At 30.5% G+C, this 22,952-nt stretch overlaps 2 protein-coding genes across 3 annotated transcripts in view; one reads left to right on the top strand and one right to left on the bottom strand.

Annotated features, from left to right (window-relative positions):
- The window catches only part of Adsl (adenylosuccinate lyase), a 39,806-nt gene extending 26,089 nt beyond the window's left edge, over window positions 1-13,717 (top strand). For both annotated transcript variants that reach the window (XM_085819336.1, XM_085819335.1), the window contains 3 exons: window positions 1,372-1,552; window positions 3,776-3,952; window positions 5,247-13,717. In XM_085819336.1, coding sequence (XP_085675462.1) covers window positions 1,372-1,552; window positions 3,776-3,952; window positions 5,247-5,333 — 445 coding nt within the window. In that variant the 3' untranslated portion in view covers window positions 5,334-13,717. The remainder of the gene's footprint in view (window positions 1-1,371; window positions 1,553-3,775; window positions 3,953-5,246) is intronic.
- LOC118203557 (uncharacterized) overlaps window positions 9,143-22,952 on the bottom strand; it is a 66,145-nt gene continuing 52,335 nt past the window's right edge. The window contains exons 12-18 of the mRNA XM_085819333.1: window positions 22,619-22,702; window positions 22,065-22,183; window positions 15,749-15,953; window positions 13,613-13,688; window positions 12,950-13,097; window positions 12,785-12,864; window positions 9,143-9,426 (exon numbers count right to left, since the gene is read on the bottom strand). Coding sequence (XP_085675459.1) covers window positions 9,291-9,426; window positions 12,785-12,864; window positions 12,950-13,097; window positions 13,613-13,688; window positions 15,749-15,953; window positions 22,065-22,183; window positions 22,619-22,702 — 848 coding nt within the window. The 3' untranslated portion in view covers window positions 9,143-9,290. The remainder of the gene's footprint in view (window positions 9,427-12,784; window positions 12,865-12,949; window positions 13,098-13,612; window positions 13,689-15,748; window positions 15,954-22,064; window positions 22,184-22,618; window positions 22,703-22,952) is intronic.

The following is a 22,952-nucleotide window of genomic DNA, read 5'->3' as shown; positions in this document are numbered from 1 at the left end:
ATATTTCTCAGTTCCGTTGGTCTATTTTTATATGATGCACATATCGAAATGTCAAAATCATTTATTTAGCCGAGAAATCAAAAGAACGGCTACAATCTCCCCCCCTCCTCTTTTTCCAGTTACGCTCGACTATACGGAATATTCGGCAATTTCTGAGTATGCGGGTTAGTTAAGCTTTTACTGTTAAAGTATGACTTACATGAAGCAATTTCCCGTCTCCTGATTTCAGAAATGTTCTTCTTTTTTACTTAAATTACTTTGCTTGGAATATATGTTAAGGGAAAACTGTTATGCAATGAAAATTTAAAAAATGTTCAGAATTTTTATTTAAGTTAAATTATTTAAATATTAATATGAGTGGGAAAATAAATTGTATTTATTATTGGGTGCCAAGCGAATACAATTAATATGGCTTATTATTATTTATTTTCTATATTTTGAACTGAAATTTCATCATTAAATCTTGTAATATAGTTTAGTTCTGCATAGTTTTTTTTACTTCTCATTGTAAACTAATTCTGTAAATTGAACTGTCATTTAAAAATTAAAAAAAAAAAAAAAAAAAGTTAATTGTTTTCCATGGTTGAGGTAATGCTCATTCTCTTAATAAATATTGCATTGCTCATATTTTAAATTGCAAGTGTAATTTTTCTTTTAAGGTTTATGCAGTTGAGTATAATGTAATTAGACAGTTGCTTATTTTTTTCTTAAAATGTGCTTGAAAAGTGCTTATTTTTTTAACTAAAATGTGGCTATGAACCCTGTTCCCCTAGCTGTGACTTTTGGAACTAATTTGTTTTTTCGCGGAATCCTTCATCCCCCGTCTTGTTTAATCTTCCTACAAAATGTGGCGTCATTCTCGCAAATAGACCGCACTACAGAACACTGTGAGCACTGTCTGTTTAATTATGGCCACCCGGTATTGTGCAAATCTGACATATGCACGAGTGAAACCGTCAATTTTTTTACTTTTACTGTAATATACTATTGCAGTTTTAAGTCATTAACTTTAATTTCTAATTTTAAGATGTAGAACAATGTGAAAATTTTAAATAAGTAACAGACAAAATGACAGCATCACGTGCAAAGCAAGGAAAATGAACGTTTATATTATAAAAAGAATGCATTGAAACGTTTTCGTTTTTTTCTTTGTCTGTATTGTCTTATCTTTATCTATTTTCAGATATATTGTGTAAAAATATTTGGTAATTGTAAAATTATTATAATAAGTTAAAGAAATATCAAAACTGCTAAAATTTTTGCCTACCCACAGTTTAAGAAACTCTGCTATAAAAAGTAGTATATGTTGTTTTTAAAGTTAATAAGTTAATGCTTGTTTTTCTGTGAATGATTTTTTTATGTTACTTTCAGACGAGTTATTCTCCCTGAAGCATTTCTATCAGCAGATATTTTCTTGAATACTCTACAGAATGTTACAGATGGTTTGGTTGTTTATCCTAAAGTCATTGAGAGGCATATAAAACAAGAATTGCCTTTTATGGCAACTGAAAATATTCTCATGGCAATGGTAAAAGCTGGTGGTGATAGACAAGTAAGTATAAAAATGCAAAATGTATAATAATTTATGTAATTTGTTTAAAGTACTTTTGTTTGGGAGTAAATCAAATGTAATTTGAAATATTAATATTCATATGCAGGAAAACCTTGTTTATTTTGATTAATTAATCTAACAACTCATGCAAGCTAAGCAGGGTCACATTCATTGAGTACACTAAACAACAGGATCATAATTTGCCCACCAAAATGTAAAGAAAATCAAGTTGTTATAATTTTGAAAATGGAAAACGTTTTCAACTGAAATTTGAATGCAAGAGACGCCATACACCTCGACATTCAAGTCCATATCTGTGGCATTTGTCTCCAGTGCTCTGATAGCATCAAAATGTATTGCATTTGGTGGAAATTATTTCATGCCATTTTGCTTTGTTAAGTACAGTGATGAACAAGTATTGAGTGTGAGTTTATATTTCGAAATTACTATAATGCTGTCTCTTTTACATTTCGAAATTACTATAATGCTGTCTCTTTTACATGTGTCAGAAAGAGTTTAAAAAGAAATTTTCTTATTGAGAAACATCTATGAAGGGCATATTTCAAATCTTGTGAAGACTGAAAAGAGAATTTTTGATATGCATTCAGAAAAATGACCCACAAGCAGTTATTAGTGTGTGAAGCACATTGGTAAATGAAGTCCTTTTCTTTGAGTGAATTTACATAATGATTTCTTGGATCTTTTGAGTTTCTAAGGAAATTATTATGCAAACTGGGTTAAGAAACATGACTGTCTTGTTTTACCTACCAGAGGCTTTTAAAATGTAAATACCATATTCTCTTACAACTGCCTCATGAGGGTCATCATTTGGCATGCTAACATGAGTATATTAATGCTAGTGTTTTAAGAAATTCATAGTCAAAATACAGACTTATTAAACATTACATATTTTATGGACAAAGTCTGGCTTTACCCTTTAGACCATGAATTCACAGAAGCAGAATATCGATAAAGATTTCTATATCATTCACCAGGAAAGAATGTATTCCATGAAGACTGACATGGTTCACCATTTCATGAAACCAAAAATCAGTTCTGTTTTCTTTGAAACAACTATTCATGAACTAACTTGCTGCAGAATGGCTTTCTCTAACACTATGTAATTTCCCACCCTTTTAGTGTCAACATGGCCGAAATTTGAAGTTTCTTTGGTGATTGAATTGTTTGTAAAGGCTTGTAGTTGATGAGAGCATCAGATTTAATTCTACAGATTACTTTTCATGGAATTATTTGAAAGAGACTGTAATAACAATTGACCTAATACTATTTAACAGTTGGAAAAGATCTCACATGAAATAAAAGTAATAAATACAAACCTTCTGAAATATGACCATGTGAAACAATGAATTAATATCTCTGCTTGGATGTCAAAGATGGACTTACCCACCTCCCTCCCATTTTCTGTGATATTGATGTGATGAAGTAAATACAGTCAAAAGTCGTTAATTCGGACACCCATAATTTGGACCTCAAAGCTACAAACTTTCTGCGCATGCGGCGCGTTGACGCATGTGCGTAAGACCTTTATGGCTGCGCATATGCGTGTGCGCATAATACGTTTGCGCATGCACGTTTAATGTATAACGGATGGTATAAGCAAAAATTATCTAATTATCTATTTCAGTTAATGTTGCAGATTGCGTTGTTCCTTAATCTTCGAATTGGATTCAGCTTATTATTTTTTGCAGACTGTTAAAGCAATTTTATAAAAGTAAGCTTGAACTTTCAATTATGTCAAATAGAGTTCCCGATGCTGGAGCTCCCAAAGGATCTACAAAGAAAAAGTATGTTTTGATGTCCATCAAACAAAAAGTGGAATTGCTGCAAAAAATGGATAAAGGCATATCCTTTGTTTCTGTAACTATTCCGAAATCTGTTTATCAATTTCACGCTGCTCTACGGTAGGGGGGTTTCATAAATTTTACTAATTATAATTTTTCTTTGCTAGAAAATCAGTAAGTTGTTAGGTATCTTTGTTTTGTTTATTTCTGCTGCACAAAATTTTGATTATTTATGCCTTGTCTCCTCTAGAAGTATAATATTTGTGGCAGGTTCCTCGAATATTGTTTCAAGGGAATGTGTTTCATAAGAAATGCGGTATGAAAATAATCTTTCATAAAAAAGTTATGCAGAAGATAACTGAAATAATCTATGCCTATTCATATCTCAGCACCATAATTTACATGTTATTTTTCTGTTAAGGAATGTCATGAAGAAATCCGTGTACTTTCTCATCAAGCTGCCGAGGTTGTAAAAATTCAAGGTGGAGATAATGATTTAGTTGATCGCATCCGTAACAATGCCTATTTTGCTCCTATCCATGATCAGCTAGACTCATTATTAGATCCTGAAACATTTGTTGGCAGAGCTCCATACCAGGTATTATAATTTTATTTAAACTAAGAGTTATTGAATTATTTAACCTATGGCATGGCTAAAAGCATATAAAAGAATCTTTCTTAAGAGCCTATTCTTAATATTTTAAACAACAGTGTTAAGTGAAATTTAATGAATCATGTGGTGTTCTGAAATTGAGTCATGTAATCTGTTGATTCAGCATCCTCGTCATGCCAGTCATTGAATCTGATTTTTAAATTTAATGGTTGACGGTTAAATTTAAGGACAGGTTCAAAGGCAACTTTAGGTAAAATAATGGTTGTCCTTGCAAATAAAATGGTCAATGCATTAATATTTGAGATAGAGCTAAATAATATTCTGTAGAAATTAACATGTAATTCTGTGGGACAAGAAGTATTCAGAGCTGAGGGGGTACTCTGATACATAAGAATATAATTTTAATAATAAAGAATTTTGCTTTTTAAGAATATTACCTTCTGAAATTAACATATTTAAGCAACTGCTTACTTCGGATTAAAAAAAAAAGGATCATCAATGTATGTATCTATCATAATTTAATAACTTTCTGAAATTTATTGAAGACTTTTTATATTTGTGTGTATATACATATAAGCTCAATTTTCTACTTTAAATAATAGTTCACATGAATAATGGATGCATTACTTAGAATTTTAAATGTTGCATTTATAATATTTTGTATTTAAATGTTTACTCTATCTATTCATTATATTATAATGTTACTTTTAAGACATTACTCTGATTACTTAATACTTAAAAATGTACATACTGATTTTACATGCTAATTTTTAATAACATTACTGATACTGATTTTAACATAACTGAATTTTTTAAATAATCTTTTAGCTGACTTAATGTGAAATTTTATATAACTGATTTTAAAACTATACAGATAAACTAGACAGCATTTGTGTTGCTAAATTTATTTTCACAAATTTTGTGTATCATATTTTTTTAATGTAGGTTTATTTTCCTTCATAATAAAAAAAGCAAAAATTAAGACACCATGAGGTGTGGTTTGCGAGAATGCTTATATCTTCAAAACTAGAAATGTTACAATCAATCTAAATACATCATTAGACAGTTGAAAGAACACATTAGCAAACTGGATAAAAGGTACATGCGTAATAATACATCAAAAATAGCAAAATTTTTGTAATGTCTAAACTCCGTGTACATGCACAGCCACGTGTAAATGGCAAGGCGGCCTGGTAAAATGTGTTATTTTTTTACTTATATTCTAATAATGTCTACAAACTTCATAATTAAATGCCTTATGCATTTCCATGTTTTTCAGGTAACGGAATTTTTAGAAGAAGAAGTTTACCCAGCACTTGAACAATACAAAGATCAGCTAGAATTAAAAGCTGTTCTAAGAGTTTGATATAATAAATTTATATGTTTATTATTGTAATTACATCAGCAACATTTATATATTTTTCAGAATATTTTTGCATAAGTATATACTACTTTATATAGAAATGTACCATATAAAAATATATAACATTTGCCAGTAAATAATACACTTTAAACAAAGTTTTTTTGTTAGTAGATAATTATATATATTTTATAAAATAATCAAATAAATTATATAATTGGACTTTTGGCTAATTTTTAAATTTAATGCTTCAGAAAAAGCACTGATTAATGATGATTTTATTACTTATCCTTATGTTTTAAAAAACTTGCAGCACATTAATATCATGGAAAGATCCAGTGAGAATTTTGTAAATTTCAAGATATTAAATTAGTACATGAAGAAATTAATTTGAAGGAATTTTGAAAAAATCTCAAAATTAATTTTTATTTGCTTTTACGATAAATATGTATATTTTATAATATTCTAAATAATTTTTATAAGATTAAGTTCATAAAATCAGAAACTAAATCTGTAAAATTCAATAAAATAGACAAATTTTATAAAACAAAATGGAAATCATTTAAATTCATTATAGCATTTAAGCTATATCTGATCTAGCAAATTAAATGTCAGCAGCCAAGTAAATAAGACTACTAAAGGTTGTTGGTACAATATAGCTAATCAGTTCCACAGTAGAATCTCTTTTAAACAGCAACAATGCCCTCAGTGATGCCAGATAATTGAATATATATTTCTAGAACTGTTCATGTTTTGTGATGCCATGTGTTAAAATTCTAATATGCAGAGACTGTTGGCTTGATATGTTAGACTATTAACCTTCCAGCACACGCATATGCGCAAAATTTATGACAAATTCAGTTTTTAATGCACATTTTTACTTCCTTGTACGAAGTAAAAAATAAGTATTGTAATCACGAAAAGTTTCAGGCAGCATATTTCAATGAAAATATCCATTTTGACCACTATTAAATGCAATTTAACGATGTTTTTGCGTGATATCTGTACGTAAGGACAGAATAAAAGACTCGTTTCCTCCAAAAAAGTTATAAAACTGCCTTAAAATTAATTCTGAAGAGAATTTTCGTGGTGTCTGTATGAACATATGTACATACGTATCTCACATAACTCAAAAACAAGTAGCCTCAGAACGTTGAAATTTTGTATATAGGACTGCTATAACATGTAGATGTGCACCTCGTATTTTGGTTGCAATCAGCCGCGCCAAACGTATATAAATATATTTATATATATATCCACTCTGTTACCTGGCTCAGTGATCTCAGTTTCTTCACTCTTATATGTTTGAAAATTGTAAATTTTTTGCTTTAAAAACGATTGAATTATGTTGTTTTTATATTCCGGTTAAGGTTTTGATGCCTTTAGTAAATCTGTGTGCAATATTTTTAGAATTATCAACAATTTTAAAGTTGTTTAAGTGCCGCTAAGCCTTTTTTGACGGCATCCATTGATTGTTTACATTTGAAACAGCAGACTAGTGGATTTGTTGCCAATCTAGAGAAACTTAGCTTCGCAACAATAAAGATAACGCCTTCATTTATTATTGCCAATTAAATCATGCTTAATCCTTTCTGGAATTTTTTCGAGGAAATAAGTGTTTAAGATTTACTTCATAGTTTTTAATATAGATATTTTGAGTTTTTATGTATTTTTGCATTCTCGCAAAGTGAGAACTGAATTAATTGAATGAGAAATACTCAATCGTCTGTGAAAAACTGTTTCTTTTTTGTTTTGTGTGCTTAATTTCTTTTATACATCATTCTAGCTTTATTATAGTATTTGAATAGAACATGTGGCAACGATTAGATAATTCTATTCTTTAAATGATATAAATTTTGTGCATTATGAGTTATAATATGAACGAAATATAATACTGTTAAGTGAATCTAGCGCCAGAGTGTCGCTATGGTAAACAAATACTAGAGTGAATTTTAAAGAATGCATTTATTCTGTTGTGGTTTATGCGTTGTCAGCGAAGTAGATTTAATTCAATCCAATCAGTTTAAATGAAATGCAATAAAAATGCGTATAATTTAATATTCCGTATCGTTTGTAAGTTATGTGGTGTACACATCAGATTTTTTGCATATCGAAACTGAGATGTCTGAAGGTCATTTCTATTCCTCCTTTCTACACTTCCCCACATCATGGAATGTGCCAACAGGAAGTCATTTGACTTTTTTTTTAACTGGGCTTTTATGTTACGTGACAGCTTTTTGATAAAAATTCGAAAAATATCTTTTTTCTCAAATATTTTGTAATTTTTTGTTATTAATTGGCGTGTATTATTTTAATTTGAATAAGTTTGGCTCTGTAAATTTTATATTGGTTTTCATGGCAAAAAAATATGTGCAACCAGCTGATTTTGCTCAGATTCTTCAAGAATTATCTGGAAAAAGACAAGAAAAGGAAGACAAGGAAACCTTTGGATGGGAGAACAATAGCGATTTCCATTCCTTATTTTCTTTTATTTCTATTTTTTAGAAATAAATAAAAACATTAAAGTTAGTTTAAAGTTTTGTAACCAGTAAGAAGTAAATTTCCTTGCAGAAGTAAGTAATGCTAAACTTACTTTTTTTCCTTACCAAGGTGTTTTCCTTTTTTGTCTGTACTTGCCTTTGATGAATATTAAAATTAGCTTCGATTTTAAAATATAATTAATAAATTTAAAATTTTCTGTAATGAAATAACATCATTGCAGTTCCATCTCACTAACATAAGAACTTAAAAATAATGTACTTATATTCGAATGCAATATCATTTGTATTTTGCAATAATAAGATTAATATTTTATTTCTCAACAAATTTATGAATATTCACTCATTTCTGTCGTTTTTCGTGCCCAAAACGGTAAAATAATGGATGTCGTAAAAGAATAGGATGCGCGTGTGCTCATGTAAAAATGCCAAGTGCGCGTCCTGGAAGGTTAAAAGAATAATAATTAAAATTATACGGATTTTAAATTAAAATACTTTTATATTAAATAACATTGTAAAATTACCATATATATTTATGTGTTCCTTGTGTGATGACTAACGTTGAATGCCTGTCTGCTTATGAGATCATTGCCAGAGTTTTAAATATTCACTATGTGCACACTGAAACTACATAACATTATAATACTGACATAGATAACATTGTTCGACAAATATTATGGAAGTCTGCAGTTCCTTATGAGATTCCTTCCATGTGACTACATTTTCATTACCTTAAGAGTGTGTGACAGGAACAGAATTGTCTATATCCATCTAAACTTGCACCTCCTCTTTACTAACACTAATCAATTTCTCCAAACATGTAACTAAATTCAAGGTCGGGCTACGAATGCATTTAAAATCAAGAGAATCTTCATCTATGAACATGATCATAAGCCACATTCAAACAACAATGAAATGTAATGTCCGTGATATCTTTCCAGGCAAGAGCCAAAGTAAGTGAAGTGTCATTTAGTGCACATTGTTACTGGAAGTTGTTGACATTATCTTCAGAATTCACACATTGATATATTTTGTGTATCAGTAGATCATCTTTTTTAAAATTTAGATCTTTAAAAAGTATCAGTATTTGATATTGCCAGTTACAAGGGATTTTACTGTATTTTGAGCTCATGGCATCTAAACAGGCTAGCCATAGAAGGTTACCCATGTCAATTAGTTAAAAAAGCAAGCACACTTTTTTTTTAGTTATAAGTAGTCCTGGATTTGGTTACTTATATATTTATCATGAGAAGTATCTGTAATTAGTATACTCAATTATATACTACCCTACCTGAAAATGAAAATATTTTCAATAAATTAATACAAACATAATTTTATTAATACATAATCTACATCATATGGCAGAAAAACATCAGTATATTTAATACAAACTGAACATTCATTGTTTTATGTTTTTGATATTGCAGGCAAAGAATTTTCTTACTAAAATAATTAATATGAATGCTTATGAACTGTGGTTTTTCTTCATAATTCCAGAACTAACTAATAATGCATCAATGCAAGGATCACGACCTCTAAATTTACGAAACACTTCTCCAGGATTGCATCCCCCTCCGAGTGCCAAGAAAGTATCTCGAAACCTGCATAAAGATTTATCAACCTATGTATTTATAAACATTAACAGACAATAATAAAAAAACTATAATCAAATATATTACATATTCAAACAATATAGATTCTTGAAGATTAAAAGATGTTTTTCACAATTAGGATTTTCTGCTAAAAATATAGTATTTAACCGAGGAGGAAAATTAATTGATGCATTGAAGATCTGTTATAGTGAGAAATAGCAAAATCAGTACCAGGGAAAAAAAAATCTCACAGCATACTAGAGGACTCCTTAAGGTTTTTTATGCTTTCATTAAACCCTTTAACTGTCAAGTTATTTTGATGATTTGGGTACACAAATTGTAAAATTTTTTTATTGCAAAAATCAAATGTTTAGTACAAAATAAAATATACTTAAGTAGTTAAAAATTGATATTTTGAAGTACATGGGTAAAATTTTTTAAGTTTTGTAGCCACTGCATATTTGCTTGAGGTGGCTGCCACTCAACATGGCAGTTGTAAAGTTTGCTTCTAGTGGAGCATTATTTTCTAAAAATGAAACAAATTAATTATTTTCTAAAAAATAAATAAATATAAGTGAATACCTATTAGTAGTTCAGTAATTCAGTCTTGTGTGGTACAACTGGAAACACTTTTCCAAGCACGAACCAACTCCACAATCACTACACCAGAATCGTGATTCCTTCCTTATCTTTTCCCCATTTTTATCCTTTTTCGAACAACACACTTTGCACTGTCTTGTAGGCTCACGTTTCGCAGGAGTAGGAGGAATATGGGATATAAAATGTCGTTCAGTAAGACGGGCAGGGTTATCTATTGTAGGTGGTCTGCCAACATTCGTTTGTCCAGAAGCTGCATCATCATATTTATGTAAAAGCTCTTCTAGAACTTGGATTCGAAATTCTAAAAATGTAATACGTTTCCCAACTACATTTTTAAAGAGAAAATATGAGTTCCAGAGTACCTTGTCTAGTAAATGTAAAAATATCTTTTTATAATATTTTTTCTGACGTTTTCAGATTGTTGGATGAAAGGATATTTCCTGACCACAGCGATCTACATCACCCATAGTTAGACTGTAATTAGAAACAATCTTCGGCTTGAGTATATCTCCATTTTTTTATTTTTGAGGCTGACCATGGAAGTATCATGAATACTGCTCATCAAACACACATCCTTCATCTTCGGTTGAAGAATCTAAATCATCTATATAACGTTTCAAAGAACTGGACGCCATTTTACAACAAAAAGATCCCATGCACTTTGAACCAAAGAACTTATAACCTCTAACCTTTGAAATCTTCAGTAAAGTGCTGTCATCTATTGAACTGAGCGCACATTAACTTTTTCCGATACAGTTGGGTTTGACAAAGAGATGAAGCCGAAATAAACATCTCCCAATATATATTTGGGTATAACAATATGATACATTCAAAACAAAATTACCCCGAGTAACACTCGGGCGTGACATTTTCGAACACCAGTGCTGTGCCCGAGATTATCTCAAGCATGACAGTTAAAAGTTAAACACTAATCTCGGGCATGACAGTTAAAAGGTTAAACACTGCAGGTTACCAGTTTGCTCCTTGACTCATTCCTGTTAATATAATTGTTTGTTTTTATCTTTTTAGCTCTATTATTAAACATCACATTCTTTTCACTTACACCACATAAAATTCAAGAACAAATTTGCAAAATATTACTTAGAATTCTTGCTGGAGTGTTAGGTGTTGCTATATATTACTTCTTTGAAAATTAGCTCATCCAGTGGCTAATCGCCTTAAAGTGTTATCTTTAAAAAAGTTTATAATGATTTTAACAAGTCTAGCTAGTCATTTTATACAAAATTTAATATTTCTAATTAGACATCTCATGATTTAAATGAGATTAAAAAGTATGAGAAATATTTTTGAGAACTGTGCTTATTGCTTTTAAATGACTTTGCTTTCAGTAACAGAAAGATTTAAAAGTTAAATATCTCTGAAATACTGAACAGCAACATGCTGGTGAGTGAAGATAATAAATATTCTATTTGAGGCAGTGGCAACAAATTACTTTCAAACAGCCGAATTTGTGGATTAAAATTAAAAAAGATAAATACCCTACATTTTTCCAAATGGCGACAGTCGGGCATACTGGAGATAAAAAATGTTTTACTTCGAACAGTGCTGCCACTTCTTGCTTTTAAATCACCGCTTTTGTTAAATAAAAAAATTAGGCTTCGAAGTGCCCATGTTTGGGTGGAAGACTATGCATATTAAAATTCAGTGGCTTTTAGATGCTGTCGTTTTCCCACAATGCAAGGAACACGCACGAATACATATAAATTCTTCATTATTTAATTTTTTTATATATATTACATTGCAATAACATTTGGTAGCGAATATTTAAAAAGTGATTTGGACAAAAAGTGAGTTTCGATGCTAATATTTTCTTTAGTGCTAATTATTAAATTTTCATTAAGACAGAATGCATTTCAAACTGTTTGATTTACCAGCTATCTATAGAGCAAAGCTTCTCACTCCCCCCAAAGAAGATATGCTTCAATGTTGAGAGATAAAATAGACGAATGTAACTCGCATTGTCCATTAACAATTATGAAGTTTTTTAGTATTGAATAATGCAGAAGATTATATGGTCAATCAATAATAAAGTAACTAAAGCATTGAAATCCAGGTCTTAGGCTCTGCTCATGAGATTTTTCCCATGTATAATATAACCAGCCATTTTCGCAGAAAAGTTTACTCAATGAAGGGCTCTTTTCTCAAAAGTACGGATCTTTAGGCAGTTTTGTCATAATTAAATAATTCAACACAAAATTTATGAAAATTATATTTTCATTTTCTTAAGATATTTTAATAACATAATTATGAAAGAAAAATATCTGCAAATCAACAGAGATCTTGCCAATAATTACTTTGTTAATTAAATACTTCTTATTTCATTGATGTAAGTAATTCATGTGTTTGTGAATGAAATGTTATTTTGCATAACAACACAGCTGCGAAAACATATTTTTATTCTCAATATTGGAATTTTAGCTAAATTAGCATTAAAATAAAAATGTAAGTGGAGAAAAGGAGTCAGCATTAAAATTAATAATTTTTACTCTTGAAAGCAATATGAAAATTAGAACAAAAACACTACTGAAATAAATGCTAATCTGTTTTATAAACGAAAAGCTTAAAACTGTAATAAATACCTCCCCCCTTGGTAATGTGTTTTACATATGACTAGAAACATATATTTCAAACAAAAAAAAAATAATTTAGTAAGTAGCATAGAAATATATTCATACTTTTTTGTTGAAAGCGCATATTAATTAAAATTTATAAATCACATTCTTATTTCCATATATTTTTTTTTTACCTGTGTCCTATTTGCTGTATTTTGTTATTTTCATCTAATCCCACTTCCTCAAAGGCACTAAACACATCTGCAGCAATCATCTGCAAAAGTATTCTGAAGTGAATTCTGATATCAACAAATTTATAAGTTGGGAATACATAAGATTTTAAATTAAAGAAAACTTACTTTTGCCCATAAATTGGAAAAATATGCAGCAGGATACTGATCACAAAATATTTCAGGAAAGGAACAGGGCTGAAAAACAGTTTTGTCAAAAGGAAATGGCATGTACTGAAGCCACATTCTTTTGGTTACATTTGTCCAAAATTCTCTTCTAAATGGGAAAGAAAAGATATTTATGTTAAAATGTTATTTGTGCATTTTCTAATTATGTTTGTTTAGTTTTCTTTGTTAGGCATGTTTATTCTAATATATATTAAAAAACTGCTTTTGATTATTTTTCTCAAGAAAAACATATCTAACAGAGATAAAAAAACCTATTAAATAGTGATAAGTAAAATCTACCTTACTTTCCATTGTTATTATAGTTTTTACATATTTCTAACAATCAACAATATTTATTATAGCTCTCTTACCAAATCCTTTTTAAAACTCTTAAAGTGATTAATTATTTCAAGCACATAATACTGTAAGGTATTAAGAACAGAGAGAAATAGAGATTTCTTAAAACTTTTAAATTTTTTCAGAAAAAAGATATGTGATATTTTTTATTTATTTGCATCAACTTTTCCTTTTATGTTTATGCTAAGATGAATTTAAACCTATTTGGGTGGAGAGAAACGATTTGGGTATTTATTATATTACCTAATGAAGAATTAAGAAACTTACTTGGTGTAAAGTTCAAGATCAAGAGCTGATAAATAAAGTTCTTCCGTCAACCTCAGACCCATCATGTAATGATCTTCTAAAAAAAAAAAAAAAAAAAAAATTAAATTCATTCTGATAGTTTTGATGCAATTTTTTATTAACTAAAAGCCTAACTGAATCCAGACATTAGTTAGTAGCTTGTCAGCTCTTGAATTTATGTATGGACATAATTTTTCATGCATTGCTGTATAACTGACATAAAAGTTTATAATCCATCTACCAAACTTTTAATGTAATTATAACATATCAGTTCACTTACTGAAATAAATGGATGTGTATTGCAATTGTATGGATGTGTATTGCAATTATCATTTATTGGTCAGTATTGCAATTATCATTTATTGGCCAAAAGATGAGGCAAATTAGTCCAGAAGTATGTAGTTTTTGCACAGTTTTCAAGTATTAATTTTCTTCAGTAATTTAAAATAAAATCCTAAAATCCTGAGAAGAAACTATATTTTTGAGTATACATAATATGAGTATGTGTGTGTGTATATATATAATTTATATGCATACTGTATATCATATATATGTAGTATGTTATAATAATAAAAATTAATGGAATAAGGCCTGAAAAATTATGCCCTAGGCAGTATCATGCAAAGAAAATTTATATGTAATGATATAGTTCACAGAGATTGCAGAAACTAAACTAGCTAGAACTAGAGTTAATAAAATGGAAAAAAAAGTGTATCAATAACATCTGTACATGAGAAATGAAAATTTTATTTTCACTAGTGAGCCATGCAAAACTTATGAGTACCTAACTTTTAATTTGCGGGGATTTGTGTTATAAAAACATTATTTCAAAAGCAAAATTTTTTTAAATAAAATTCATTTAGTATAAATAACTCAGAAAAGGGCTCATCAGCTGTGAAATGAAATTACAGTGCAAGTATGTTAAATTAAAGTTTATGATTCAAAAATTTAACATGACCTGGAGCTTCATACAGAAGATCAAACTTTCATTTCTTATGCACAGACTTCTTTTATATATGTTGTTGCATTTTCTACAAAGTGTACATTTTTGATTTTTTTAAAAATTCTTCATTTTTGCCAAATCAATTCACACAGTCTGTATATACTGTGCAAGATCATTAAAAATGCAAAAGCAGGTCAAGGAGTCTGAAATAAAGTAAATTTTTCAATGGAATTTGTATGCAGAAATGATACATTGAGATAGTATAGGCTGCTGTTGAGTGGTAGATTAAAGCGTTCTGCTAGTGTAAATCATATCTCATGCAAATTTTGAGTAATGTGCATCACTGTAAGAATATGATATTCATTAACATGTGTTTTATCCATGGGGCTGTGGATGGAAACAAAGCAGCTGCTCAAAGGGGGTATATGAAAAGTGCTCTCTGTACTTCTTTTGAGTAGCTGCCTATTTTCCTTACAGCTCCATATATAAAATGCATGCTGGTGAGCTCCACATTCATTTGGCAATACCAATCTATCTGAATTCACACAGGAAATAATGATTTGCACCATTGATGCTGTTCAGCAATGCACTCTACCATTCCCAAATGCAATTTCTGTGCATACAATCCATTACAAAATCTACTTGCTTCATTCTGAAAATTCTGGATGAACTATTATAATTAAAATGGTTCATCGGCTAATTCTGGATACAGAGAAGAAGGATTTTTGTAGAAGAGAGATTTCAATTGATTTCAATGTTCCTCTTCCCCCTGACAAAGTGGCACTGAAATTGATTGAATTCCTCTCTGTTATGTTCATTTTTCTTTAAATTTCATTAATTTTTTGAATTGGGGTATTGCTTATTTGAAAAGTTTTGGTTATAACATTTTTTAAATTCTTTGTAACATTTAATGGATTATTTGAAATTTATTAATTATGAATTTCAATTTTTGGTCTTTGTGAAAAATTAGTTCTGAATTTCTTACTTTATGTCCTCACTGTAATTTTTCAGCAGCTTAATATGCAAAAATACTAGGCATTGTTTACATTTTGTTTTTTAAAAAATATTTTGTAATTATGATATATATATGTTACATCTATGTCTGTATGTATACAAATTTGTCAATCATACAATAAAATGGAGTTATCAATAGGTTAAATAAAACTTGCTCTTACTTTTTACAAGGGTTTCATGCATCTCAGGTGAAATCATTTTTCCTGATTCTATATGGCTGCTAAGAGAGGAGATGGTTCCATAATGCTTTAGGAAAGAACTCATTACATATGGACACACATTAACAACATCCCATTCCAGATTTGTAAGACCAGATACATCAGCATATGGGATAGTAGTTAAGGAATGTTGAAGAAGATGGCCAAACTTGAATTAAAAAAAAAAAAAAAAAAAATTAAATATATCTCTTGTAATAAGGAATGTTGAAGAAGATGGCCAAACTTGAATTTAAAAAAAAATTAAATATATCTCTTGTAATGGCAAACATATACTCATTGGTATAATCATATAGTTGATTTATATCACTCATTTTTATAAAGTATTCATTTACAAACTTTGATTTGTTTTTTAAACAGGATGAAGAAAACTGAAAAATTCAGTTATGACTGAACTTATGAAGATAGTTCTTTATCTACCTAAATTGCATTTTAATTTTAATTAAAAGAACTCCAAGCAATGGTTCTTAATTTTTTTTAGTTGTGGTCCTCTGAGAGTCCATTTTGTACAGTATAGTGACACAAATTATAGTTTTCAGATTAAATAATTGTGTGATAATCTTCAGGTGTTGATAAAACTGTCATTTTTGTTTAATAAATTATACAAAAAGAAAAGGCAAAAATAAATTTTAAAAACAAGAAAGAAAATTACACGAAACATTAAAAAATTCAAACTCGATACTCAGCATTTATCTAATATGTGTATGGTTTTAAATACACACACAAAAAAAAAATCTGTATTTAGTTTTATAAACACATGAAATTTATCTGAAAAATTAAACTTTTCAATAGGCTACATTCCTGCTCCTTTTCAGACCATCCCACCAACTCTTCAGGACATACACCACTTTCACTTTAGGACATAACCCAAGTTAATTCATTATATGTAATGAATGCAGTTTCTTTTATCCCATGATAACTCAAACTGACTTAACTGTATCAGTCTCATCAAACCTGTTTATGCTTGGGCAAAGATACACAATTTTTGTACATAAGTATACCCGAAAATACTTTTTTTGGGGGGAAGGGGGAGTTCTAGTGTTTGACAGAACATTTTAAACTATAATATCTGCTTTGATATGGCTAGAGAAACAATCATTTTTTCTCACAATCCTGAATTATTTAAAATTTTTGATTGATTTTAGTTAAGTTAATGGCCAATACGTAGCACCACTAAGCTACAAATATTTCTTAGGTTATGAGTATAATCTGATATGTCTTTACACAAATATGATTCCGTAAGTAAACTGTCTGTTCTATATCCTATAATTGTTCTGCCCAACTTAACAAGTTAACTCAGGTTATGGATTTTTTGAACTTCTGTTTAAATATTTTTTGCCAAATTTGGTCCTTATTGACAAAAATATTTTAAAATCATAATTAGGCACATGGGATTCTTTTCAAACTGACCATTAAAAAATATATATATATATATATAGCAAATTTTTGGAAAAACATTAAAAAATAATTTGGTCCTTAAGCAGTTAAGAATGTTATAGAAGTTACAGAAGATGTCATCTGTTATAGAAGATGACATTCAAATATCTTGTGAACTTCTTTCCTTATTGCAAGCCTCTGAAGAACTCGAGCGTCATTAAATTTTAATTTTGGAAAGATTAATTTCTTCACTTTACAAGAATACTTTCTTCTCACCAGTTTTGATACAGATGATTTTTCATATTATCTTAATTTTCCATTTTATTTTCCTTCCATTTTCTTAATATCTTTGCTTTCCAATAATAATAATAATAATAATAATAATTTTCCTGACTATTCTTAACCACTAAGGGTTCTTACATTCTTCATTTTCATTATTTTCAGTCAGTTAGTTATTATTTCAAATGATTATACAAAAGATTTCTTTTCTTCCCTCGATACTTCTTACATCCCATGTTTTCAGTAGTAGTATATCATTTCTTCATACTCAGATATATTTTCAGAACTTTCCTTCACTTTCAATAAGTTTTCCTTCATTCATAATCTGTCTTTTCAATTAATATTTTATTTATTCGTACCTTGTCTTTGTATTTTTGTGTACCAATCTGGTTCTTAATTTCATTGGTCACTGGTTCATAATTTTTCAAATATTTTAGATTTGCAATGCAGACATATTTCTTACTAAATGAAGAATTCTTAAAATTAATTGTCACTGAATTAAATCCAAAAAATCTTTAAAATGGCAGTTTAACAGAAGATGTAATTAGAGTTTCAAAACGACATTAAGAGGATATACTCTGTAATTTTCTCATTTAGTTTAGAAATCATTTCAGACAACATTATATATTGTCATAAATGTGATATCTTATTTTTCATGTAAAAGAAAATAATTTTATTGCATTTAGATTTTCTAAAAGTTTGACATCTTCATTTTTTTTAAAGCCGATCTGCAACTCAGCAGTAAATGCCACTGAATATTGGTAGTTTGATCTCGGTTTGATTCCAGGTGAAGGTTATATTATATTAGGTTTTTTGAATATGGCAAAGCATACGAAAGCTATTTTCTTAGGAGAAAGGATGCTTTTATGAAGGACTACTTAAGGTTAGGCTATTTGAATATGGCAAAGCTACTGGAGCTATCTGCCTAAGAGGAGGGATGCCCTCATGAAGGGTTTTCTGAGGGAAGCTGGTTCATATCCACATTACACATGTAAAAAACCATGATAAGCAACCATTCAGCCAGTTTGTTTGCCTCGGTTTTTACGCAGGATGAATTACTAGCATTCTTTAACCACTAGGCCACTGGTGGCACTGATTTCAGGTGAAAGCACTGACTTATGTGGTTTTCCCCGTATGTAACATACACTGGTGTGCAAAAATTAAGGACGAAGTCGAAAAATTAGCATATCGGCTGAACGAAGAGGCAGAGCGGACAGAAAGACCAATCAGGAGATTAAGTAAGGTATTGTACGGTAGCACATGCGCAGATATGCAGGTAGACGTAATGGGGCAGTGTTTGAGTAGTATAAAGCATGTTGTCGGTGTAAGATCAGTATTTCTGGCAAAGAGATTGCACGCCGTATAGCAGTTAAAATCACACCGAGTTGCTGCCTCAGCAAGAAATGGTGAATAATCAATCTGTTAGACGACATCTGGATGCTTTTACCCGAGGTCGAATCATTGGGATAAAAGGGAGGAAGGCCGCAGTGTGATAAGTGTGGCTGCAGAGTTCGAAATTGCACACAGCATCGTTTCATGACTTTGGAGACAATTTCAAACTACAGGAACAGCTATCCGGGGGTTTAGTAGTGGTCGTCCACGAGGAACCACACCCGCAGATGACCAGTATATTGCTTTACAGGCCAGAAGAAACAGGCGGCAGACAGCGGGAGAAATCGCTAGACACACGACACAGGCGACTGGATGACCGATATCGCGTTTTACCGTGGTCAGAAGACTGCACGGTGGTGGTCTGTTTGCACGACGCCCTGTACGGTGTGTACCTCTAACGCCTGCCCATCGGAGAAGGCGTTCTCTGTGGTGCCGGGAACACCTGAATTGGAGAGACAATGAATGGGGATGAGTACTCTTTACAGATGAGAGCAGATTCAGTCTGAGTAGCGATTCTCATCGCGTACTCATCTGAAGAGAGTGGAGAAGTCGCAATCATCCCTCGAACATCATTGAAATTGACAGGTATGGAGGTGGCGGTGTTCTCGTTTGGGGAGGCATCATGCTTGGTAGTCGTACAGACCTTCACATCTTCGATGCAGGTTCAGTCAACGGGACCCGTTATTGTAACGAGATTCTTCGTCCATATGTACGTCTTTTTAGAGGTGCTATGGGTCCGCAGTTCCTTTTCATGGACGACAATGCACCATGTCATCGCACAGTAGCTTCCGAACAGCTCTTAGAGAGTGAGGATATTGAACGTGTGGATTGGCAGACACGATCTCCGGATCTCAATCTCATTGAACATGTATGGGATTTTCTAGGCAGATGCTTGGCAGCTCGTACCTTACCACCAGTAACGATTCCGGAGCTTCGATTGGCACTGCAAGACGAATGAGCAGCAATGCCTCAACAACTCATTGACACCCTCATTCTCAGCATGGGCAGACGCTGTGAAACCTGCCTAGCAGTCAGGGGAGATCATATCCCCTTTTAAAGACCGGATGTTTCTTGCTGGACACCCATCACAGTGATGTTTCGGCCTTCAGTCGCATCGGCTCAATGCTACTTTTTCAAATAAAGCTTCTTTTTATCCCACTGATTTCTCTTTTAGTAAGTGTTGCTTACATTACTCATGTCCTTATGTATTGGGGATCTTACGGTATTAAATGTGTTGATTTGGAAAGCTTTTGTACAAAGTTATATTGAAAAAACCATCTCGTCCTTAATTTTTCCACACCAGTGTATATATGAGCAGGTTTCCTTTAGGAATCCCTCCATGAAGACATCCCTGTCATTAGGCAGATAAATCTTGCATATTTTGCTATAATCAAAATAAATCAAACCAATCCCTTTTTTCCTTTAAGTTATTATCTTTAATTTATTATCTACAGATATAGCTCACTATATGTAGCTTTATAAGGGGGAAAAAAACCATGGGGAAAAACAAGATAGTTATTATGGTTCATGACATTACCTGAGTTACACCGGGCTTCAATGAAGCAGCCAAAAAAAAAAAAAAAATAAATAAATAAATAAAAAACTAGCCAAAAGTAATATAAAACTGTAGTCAAGGTAATAATAGGTAATAAGAGCTAAAGTAAAAATCAAGCAAACACATTTTACGATCTATATATGTTATTGACAGTATGGTACAGTCTGAAACATGGTTGTAACACATAGTGGCACATCACAGTCTGCAACAGCATGATAACATGGTAATCTGCATCGACTAACAAAACAAACTGAATTTAAAGTTTATTTATAATGTAGCCGCGTCGAGGTCTGGAGCTCAGGATCATGGAGGAACCAATCACAAAAGCTGCTTGGACCTTTCCTACAGCTAAGAAAACATGTGCCTGGCAGAGTGGCGATGAAACAAACACAAAAGCCGCTTGGACCCCTCCCACAGCTAAGAAAACATGCGCATGGCAGAGTGTTGATTGCCACGCAATATTATGGCCGATGGCATTAAATATCTGTAAAATTTTCAGCGCCCGAGTTAACTCGTTCATAGGAAAATTGAAACGGCATCTATTCCCAAGATATCTTGGGCGCAGTCATTAAGCAGTTAAGATACCACTTCTGACAGTGATCAGCATAAATACTGATACTAAGCATCAACTCTCCAAACAGACTTAAATCATCTGGAACCATGAGCAGTCATCTTAGATAGGTTTCCTATATATAGCATATAGTTTCTTTGCAAACTCTGCACAAAAAAAAAAAAAAAAAAAAAAAAAAAAAGTGGGGCGCAAATTTATATCTGCTATTCTACTAGACCAATTGACAAAATTTAATTTGCGTTATTCATGTCTCAAAAGTGTGACTTGATTGCTGCTCCAACTCATTATTGCTGCTCATTGACGACATTATATTTCCACACAGTTTTTTTCATTGTTATTTTTTAATTTTTGATTCCTTTATTACTTCCAAATGTTTAATAAATTCTCTTTGTAATGAAATTAACAAAATTACTTTCAAACTCTGTATAACAAAACTAAAGACCCCTGGCAAAATATAAAAATAAAAAATAAATAGTTTTCTCATACTCTAATAGCACTACATCTCAAATAACTACTAATGTTTTCTGTCAGTTATTGACAAACATTCAATAAGGTCTGAGATACTGTCTGTTCTACTTAAAATTCACAGCTAACATGTCACTAAAATTATAAATTATTAGAATTTAAATTATATTTAATAAACAATTAAAATTCTTCCTAAAGTACTCATGTACTTTATTCATTAATGATATATTTGAACTCTCCTATAGCCATCATCAGACAAAAATAAGGAAACATAACAACTGTAATAAGTGTCTTTGTACAAATGTTATGTTTAATAACTTATCTATAAACTAAGCTGCCAGTATTTTCTGTCAGAATATAAAATACTATCAAAGACAAAATAAAATTTCATCATAATTAGAAAAACTGGTTTCATATTTTAGGAAAATGACACATGCAAAATATAAGATAAGAATAATACATAACAATGACTATATGCAGTTTGAATCTCAATTGCATTTCTGCAATCTGCTTATCGGCAAATCTTGCAAATGGTATTTTATGTTATTTACAAGAAACATCCACTTATAAATCATCTGAAAAAGAATCCAGTTTTTAGTTAAAAAATAAACAAAATATATTACTTTTTGTAATAAGATCTTCAAATCTTCAAATGTTAACAAAGATGGTTGACTGGAAACTGGAGGATGAAAGTTGAAAATCATATATGCTAAAGGTTCAGAGCCTGTCACATCACTGTGATCTAAAAAATATTCCACTATTGAATATGCATTTTGACACATTTCATTTCATTTTAGAGCAAACGAAATGTTGGGGGAAAAACTGAATTCTTATAATTTGCAATGTTTCCTTATAAAAATATTTAATAATAAAAATTTGAGATATAACTAAGAACCACTGAATGAGTGTCAAAATTAAAAATTCAAAAATTATGAGATACTATAATTAAGAGTAATTGACAAGGTTTTTCTTAGACTACAGTCAAATATACCTTTTTTTAAAATTTAAATGAGGTTTAAAAATTATAGATATTTAATCGAATTTTAAGTGAATTTATATAAAAATGAATATATCATTAGAAATATTTTGCATCTAAAATACCTTTGAAAACATATATTAACTTCAGTTTAAAAGATGAGAAAAACAGAATGTGATAAAATGAAAATTTCAGATTTACTTTGACCAACTTCCATCCAAGATCCCAGACTTTTTTCATTGCCTCGGAAATATGGATCCATATAAAAGGAGGCTATTTGTTTTCCTAAAATAATATAATAAAAAATTATATGAAAGTTTATGATTCACAAATGTTTTTATAAACTGCATTTATGCAGTTCATTTCGTGTAAATTAAATACATTAAAATAAATTTAATGTATTTTGGCTAATATTTATTTTATAGATTTTCCAGAAGGCCACACAGAGATACATAGCAGGTAAACAACAAAATGTTTCTATACTTTAAGGAAAGCCTTAATATCAATAAGATAATATTTTAGAATAACAAAAAAT

Source organism: Stegodyphus dumicola, chromosome 6 (genome assembly GCF_044657685.1).
Source record: "Stegodyphus dumicola isolate Sdum_Otavi_A_Nest chromosome 6, ASM4465768v1".
NCBI classification, from domain to species: Eukaryota; Metazoa; Arthropoda; class Arachnida; order Araneae; family Eresidae; genus Stegodyphus; species Stegodyphus dumicola.
The sequence above is the reverse complement of the archived record's forward strand: the minus strand, read 5'-3'. Positions and strand labels throughout refer to the sequence as shown.